Genomic DNA, 7,579 nt, shown 5'->3' with positions numbered 1-7,579 from the left:
CTCTCTCTCTCTCTCTCTCTCTCTCTCTCTCTCTCTCTCATCTCCTCATCTCCCTGAGGAGGCCTCTTGGTTTCAGATGCAATAGTCAGACTCCATCTATTTAAACTGTACTAATTTGGGATTTGTGCAGATTTGCCCCGGGGCAGCCTGAGCGAGAGGAAACAGTTACACTAGATTAAAAATCAGAGCTTGCTGAGTAGACGCATGTACTCTGAATGTCTGTCATTTCGGCTAGGATTTTAAAGATACTTTAGCATCTTTCATTTGCATACAATGATGGATATGCTAGCTACAGTAGACATACCTATTCATTAAGATGGGATGGCTGCTTAGCCTGGGCGGTCTGTGGATGCTGGCAATGTAGAAGAATGAAGCTTATCTGCACACAACGTTCAAGATTTATACAAATTCTTAGTGAATTCTCCTAAAGTTGAGATAAACTATCAAATTTTACTGACTTTTTATCAGAGGCTTCTTTTATGTCCTGGTGAGATTGTGTCTCCCAATGGCTATGGCTTTGTCCAGATTGTGGCTCAGGACAACAGGGCACTAAACACATTCCAGTGGGAAATACTATAGGGCAATTTATTGCCACACACATACATTGTCTGTTCCCCAGTGGGTCACTGACCAAATTCCAGAGAGTAATGGCTATTCATTCCTCTGCATCACATTGTCAGATCAACAGGGATAAACTCACAAAATGACTTCTCAGTACCATGGACACAGTCACCTGCTGTTGAGAAGATGCTTGGCTCACAAGACCTACCCATACATACAGTTTATGTATGGGACTTTTGTGTCCTTGACCCTGGCAAGTCAGATTATGCCTTCCAATGACTTATAGGTACTTAGGTCCCACAAGGCAGGATAAGAACTTGGTGTCTCTGCCTTCGTTTTGGACCTGGTTCCCTTTCTTTGAGTCACCTGCTCACCTCAGCAGGCAGAGATGATAATCATTCAAGGAGTGTCTATCTAGAAACACTAGATGTCTAGATTATTTAATTCTTCTTCCAGGCCAAAGGCACAAAGATAAGGTCCTGAGGCCTTTGACAATGTCCTGAACAGGATCCTCAAGGGCATCCAAAGTCTAATCATTAAGTCTGCAGTTACTTCTGATTTCAGGAACAGTAGAGCCTTGCACCCACAGAGCACCTCCCAGATGAAGGAAATTACCTATCAATGGGAGGTGTCCTGGAGCAGAGGTGATCATCCCATGGTCACCAGGTTGGTCCTCCCAGTGATAAAGTCTTCTTTGGACCATCCTGCAGAACCAGAACTGGGCAAAAGCATCCAGATCACACCTTGACCAGGGGAGCTTAATTATGGTCTAGCTCTTGTTCCCTGTTGCAATGCTTCCTTTGTTTAAACCTAAAGCTCTAGCCAGTTCCCTAAAGATGGAGTTGGGGTCACGTGGTTCCTTTATCTGCTCCCCTGCCCAGTGTAAATATGGACCAAAAGTCCTCTCTCTGCTTTTTATCATTATCCACCTTCTTGATTGGTTTCTTGGGACAGGAGGCTGAACTGAACTTGTTGGGACTTTTGTCCTAAAATTTCATTAACACCTCTATAATGCCCAGCAAAGCATATGAACGCAGAAATCCTTGGAGGGTCTACAGTGTTTCCTGGCTCCTGGACCATGGAACCATGCAGGAGGCATACTGCAGCAGTTTACTTCTTTGGCACATCATTATCCAAGGCCCTGGCCTTCAGCATCCACCCACATACCTACACATCCATCCATTACATGTTTGTCGTGAGACTACTGTAAGTTAGCATAAAAGAGTCTTGATCTTCAAAGGGTTCGTGATCTATGAAGAAAGCACATTTAAATACCTAACTGTTATCTGGTGTGATAAAAGCCTGTTATTGGCAAACAGAGATAGAAGAGTGAGCAGCTGTCAGCAGAGGGAGGTGACCTTACAAATGCCAAGCAAGCACACTTGAATGAAGTCTTACTGGGATCTTGGTTTTCGAATGAGACAGAGATGTGGGGGAGGAAGAAGAGCAAGCATTCCACAGCAAAGGAAAGGGCATGGATGAGTGTGGAAACTTGAAAAGGGCACAGGAAAGCATGTGATTCTGGAGTGTTGGAGAAGATGAGAAAGAAGCAGGAGGTAAGCCAGATGATGGGAGTTGGGATCACCTCGAGTGTCATGTTGGATGGATTAGACACCATCCTTAGAGTCTGGGACATTCAAGGCAAGACTGGGAAATACCTACATGGGCCAAGCAGATTATGTACATCAAGGAAGGGAGCTCAGAAGCTCAGGCATGCCAGGCCATATCCAAAAGTGGTCAATTATCAAGTCAGATTATAGGCTTTGTGTAGCCAAGTTTCTCTCTCTCTGTTTCTCTCTCTCTCTCTCTCTCTCTCTCTCTCTCTCTCTCTCTCTCTCTCTCTCTCTCTCAGAAAAGTTGAAACTCTACAGTATTTTGAGTTTGTATTTTCAGTTGGTATAACCACTGACAGCTATTTCAAAGCTTTATGCTGGCCAAGCAAAAATATATATCTGATGCTCCCTCAGTCCTTGGGCCTTCAGTTTGGTATTTTAAGTTGAAAGTATCTAAGCAGAGATACTATCCAACCAAAATCGTCTTTCAGAGAAGAAGCTGGGCCTGTAGTGCATCCCAGATACTGAGGAAGCTGAGGCTGGAGGACCTTAAGCTCAAGGCCAGCCTGGGCAATTTAGTAAGACCCTACTCAAAATTAAATATAGGGGCAAGGGAGATAGCAGAATCAGTTAAGCTTCCCAAGTAAGCTTAAAAACCTGTGTTTGGTCCCCAGCACCCAATCCTTGCACTGGAGAAATGGACACAGGCAGATCCCTGGGGCTTTCCAGTTGGCCAGCTAAGCCTAATTGGCAAGCTCCAGGCCAGTAAGAGCCTCTGCCTCAAAACAAAACAAAACAAAACAACAATAAAACCACAACAACACAACAACAATTCAAAAAAAAGCAAAACAAGTAGACAATCTAACTGAGGAACAGTATCCTAATTGGTAAGCCTGAGGTTAGTGAGACTGCCTCAAAAGGCAGTGTGGATGGCCTGTTTGATGAATGATACCTGAGACTGACCTCTGTCCTCCACCTGCATGTACACACATGTGCATCCACACAAACAATGCACACTATCCTCCGTGTGTGTACACAACACACTAGCACAGTAAGAAAATAAATGCAAAAATTATGAGACTATACCTTAGTTTTAGAACACTTGCCTAGCATGCACGAGGGTCTGGATTCAATGCCTAGTGCTGAAGATGAAGAAATACAACAAACACATTCCTTACAGATCTCTGTGTAATCTTTCTGTACCAGTTTCTCACAGCCAGAAACCACCCTCCCCCATCTAGATCCTGGCTTCTCCCGACACAGTCTTCACACCCACGCCCACTTCCAGCTGTCCTCCCAAGTCCTCCACATCCCTGCCTATGTCTTACACTGGGATTTACTGATGAATTGAAGGCCTGGCTTAGACAGAAACACTCAGTGTTAAGGACACGAGAGAGCCATATTTATTTCACATGGACAAGCATGATCCTGTGCATGCTGAACATGAAAGCTCGCGTAAAGAAAGTACCCGTAACAGCAGAATTATGTGCTTTTTGTCCACAGGGAGCAGGGAGAGTCACAGAGTGCTTTTCAAAGACATCATCTTCCAAGCACAGTGGAGACCACAGGCTTTGAAGTCACTGGCTTATTTCATCATCACAGAGTCCGTCTCCTGGAGTGGCCAGAGAGGGGCTTTGGGCTCTGCACATTGTTGATGAGTTGCTGTGTTCTGATGAGGATGGAGGGCGTTCCCCCATCCCACCGCTCAGGGTTGCAGGGGAAAATTAAGCTTAGAGGGAAGGTACATGCCACTTGGAATTAAGCCCACCACTGAGTGTACAGTGTTGGGATGGACTGATGTTCTCATACAGCAGAACTGTCTCCACTCCCCTACATCGGGAGATCCACTCTTCTTACAGTAATTCCCCAAGACTTCTCATGGACAAATGGGAGCAGATTCTAGAACTGGACGGATATGCCAGAAGCAGACAGAATTTTCCTGGACAGAACAGGAACCACCAGTCTCCTGGTCTTTTTACTCAGTTTTCTGGTTCCAAGATGATCTATCATGGGCTTCAAGATGGGAAGAGGGGCTGGAGATGGGGTCAGGTTCTCTGGGAGCAAAAACCTCGCGGAAGAGACAAGAGTAGAGCCCTTGTGCCTTGGAGACTCACTCCCATCGGAAGTCCTGCCCAACAGTTTCATAAAATTTAATATTATAAGGTCTATAAAATTCCCGGAGCTGGTCTATAACTTCAGGGTCGATCTGTACATGAGTTCTCCCTTTTGATTTGCCCAGGCATCGAGGCAGGAGGGTCGACTCTGGTTTTTTCAAGCAAGGGAATCCTTTGGTCTTGTTGAAGTAGAAGTGCTTGTCTGTGATGAATCTCTTGATGCCCAGGAAGTCCTGAATACGCCCCATTTCGCCAGCTGGGTCAGTGATGAGCCGCTCGCCGCTGACGAAGTGGATCTGGGCAAGTGGGAAGTACCGCAGCCAGCTCTCCAGGTGCAGAGCGTACATGCCTATGCGGATGGCGTTCCAAGACACGTCCACCAGGCCCAGGCTGCGGTTGCGGAAGGACAAGCCCTCGAAGGTGGGGATGTCCGGTTTCTTGGAAAGCGTCTGTGTGTAGTCCGAGATGGCTCTAGTCACCGGGTTTCGCACCACCACTATCAGTTTGGTGTCTCGCGACATATTGAAGATCCGCCGAGGGGCTTCTTGAGTGACAAAATAGCTGGGCGTCTTCTCCAGTGTGATCTGGGTCTCCAAGGTCCTCGGCATCAGACTCCTGGGGAGGAGGGAGAGGCAGAAGCAACACATCATCAGTGGGTGTGTCTGGTCTGGGGGTGCTGCTGTTAGCTTCCTCCCCTTGGGGACCTATGCAGGCCCCTCTCTCCCATTTGAGGTTCTTACTTGGTGAGAAACTCACTTCAACTAAGGTTGCATATATATATATATATATATGTAGATTTTTTTAAAAAATTAAAGACAGAAACAAATTAAATATCTGTCCCGTGGGTTAAAAACAATTTGTTTAACCAGTAGGTCTATAAGTAGTGATATGTAACGAACAATTTCTGACATACAGTGAGTCTCCATATCCATGGGTTCTACAGCCAGAGATTTGACTGATTGTGGATCGAAAATATTTGGGGAGGCCAAGCAAGTGTATTAGCCTGAGTTTGGATACCCAGAATTCATCTGGGTAAAAATGGGTATCTGTGTGTCTGTAAATACCAACACTCCTATGCAAGATGCGCAGAGATAGGGAGTCTGTGGAGGCCAGCTAGCTTGGAATATGCAGCAGAGAAACAAAGAGACCCTGCCTCAAATGAGGTGGAAAGATAAGGAATGATACCCGAGGCTGTCCTCTGATCTCTCTATATGACATGCTACACACACACACACACACACACACATACACTTTAGAAAAATGCATATGTGCTAAATACATACAAATGTTTCTTTGTATACAGTATCGACACTGTATTATGTACTATAAACCAGCCACCTAAAGATGATTTAAAGATTATACGAGTATAGGATACAACACAGATACCATTCCATTTTCTATTAGAGACTTCAACATCCACAGAGTTTGGAATTGTAAAGACTTAACACCAAGGATGACCCCATGCTTTATAATGAAGAAAAACCATGTGGCACCTTACCTCAGCAGGAAGACTCAGGACTAGAGCAATTGTAGTTAGTGCTGGAAGAGGGATCTCTGTATGTGGGAGGGGAGAGCTAGGCAATCGGGAATGCATGAGAATTACATTTGATTGTATAATCTTTTACGCTGCTTGAAATTTTTAATGTGTTTATTATGTATTCAAAAATACAAAGTAAGCTGTGGAGTATTATCCTGGCCCAAAATATTTCTTCAAATATATTAAAATCTCCCTCTCTCTCTCTCTCTCTCTTTTTTTTTTTTTTTTTGAGGAGCGAAAGGCTTGTTTTTGCAAGAATAGCAACGGTTATAGAAATGAGTTCTGACGTCTTCTATGGGAAAAAAAATCTGAATTACATCCTTTGTGTATGGCTGCATGAAGCACAGGCCTCTCCAGTCAGAGCCAGGCAAAGCAACCCTCTTTACCTTGTTGTTGTTTTTTTTTTTTTCCTGACTCTGCTTGGAACTTCAAAGGATGAAGTTAGGTACTCTGCACTGTCCCTTCCAGACATCTCTTGCCAGTCTGGATGGAGAACATCTCGGATTCCCAGTTACTGCTTTTATTCTGAAGGTCGTGTTTTGTCTTTATACCAGTATTTCTTGTTGCTGGCAGCATGCATGTGAACATTACATGAGGATGGAACTTTTTCTTTCTGCCTTTCTGGTTCTTTCTTTGTTAGTTTGTTTCATTTTTCTCCTACATCTTTATTTAAATAAAGATATCTAGGGTTCTATCCTAAACCAATTAATTACAAATATTTTAGGCCACTTTGTCTTAAAGCTTATTTTTAAGGTTCACAGGGAATCGGACAAGGCTGACAAGGAAGCAGAGTTAAGACAAACGGTTCCCCCAAGCCTACGACCCTCCAACAGTACACGTCATCATCCCCAAAGCATCCTCACACTTCTCTGGGACACACACTCGCCATTCCCAGCCTTCTACCTACCTCCCGTCACCTCCACCTGTCTACACAGCTTCCGAGCATCTATTCTGTCTCCAGTTTTTCTTTTCTTTCCTCTAGAAATGCTTACTCACATCTAACCCTTGGGCCTTGTCATCGAAGCTGTCATGACTAAAATGTTTCACCCTGAAATTCATTCTAGGGCCAGCCATATCCACACAGAACCTGTGAATGTGACTTTGTTGGGGACAGAGTCCATGTAGATGTCAAGGTGAAGTCCCACATCCAGGATGTGTGGAACTCAAATCCACGGCAGTAACCTTAGACACGCAGGGAAGAAGGTGGGCGGAGACAGTAATGTAGTGACCATGAAGGCCCAGAACAACACGGTTGTCACCAGAAGCTACAAGACAGGCACAGAGCAGTGTTTCTTCACAGTGTGTGTAGGAGAACAACTCTGCTAGCAATCTCACCTCCAAAATTATGGAAAGAATCACCTTCTCCTGTTTTAATGGTTTTCTGGTCATTCGTTACAGCAGCCACAGGAAATGACAGGTTACATCTTTGCCTCCTTTCACCTTTAGCACAGTTCCAAACTCATACCTGTCCTCAAGTTTACTTATGGGACTCGTGGTTTCACTTTCTTCCAGTGTTTTGGACCTACTGGACAATAATCTCGGTACCATCCTTGTGTGCCACCTGGTCTCTCAGTCTCTAACAATGCAATATTCCAGATGTTTATTCTTTCCAATTCTGCACCCAAGTTTCTAGCCAGAAGACAGGATTCCTGAGCCTTCAGACAGTATCAGTTTCAGCTTTGGTTGAGTCTTCAGCCTTGTGTTATCTGGTCTTTACAGCACCCCCATATCTGGTGGTTCAAATTCTCACCATAAGTGCTGGGCTCATGGTCCACCTGTGAGAGCAAGGTGTGCTGGGCTTGTGGTCCACCTGT

At 44.8% G+C, this 7,579-nt stretch overlaps 1 protein-coding gene across 1 annotated transcript in view; it reads right to left on the bottom strand.

The window, feature by feature from the left end:
• Positions 1–3,496: 3,496 nt before the first annotated feature.
• Positions 3,497–7,579, bottom strand: part of Hs3st2 (heparan sulfate-glucosamine 3-sulfotransferase 2) — a 104,357-nt gene continuing 100,274 nt past the window's right edge. Inside the window, exon 2 of the mRNA XM_028764301.1 lies at positions 3,497–4,843. Within this exon, the coding sequence (XP_028620134.1) occupies positions 4,225–4,843 (619 nt within the window). The 3' untranslated portion in view covers positions 3,497–4,224. The remainder of the gene's footprint in view (positions 4,844–7,579) is intronic.

Source organism: Grammomys surdaster, unplaced genomic scaffold (genome assembly GCF_004785775.1).
Source record: "Grammomys surdaster isolate TR1022 unplaced genomic scaffold, NIH_TR_1.0 142, whole genome shotgun sequence".
Classification (NCBI taxonomy): Eukaryota; Metazoa; Chordata; class Mammalia; order Rodentia; family Muridae; genus Grammomys; species Grammomys surdaster.
Note: the sequence above shows the minus strand (reverse complement) of the source record. Positions and strands in the feature narration are given on the sequence as shown.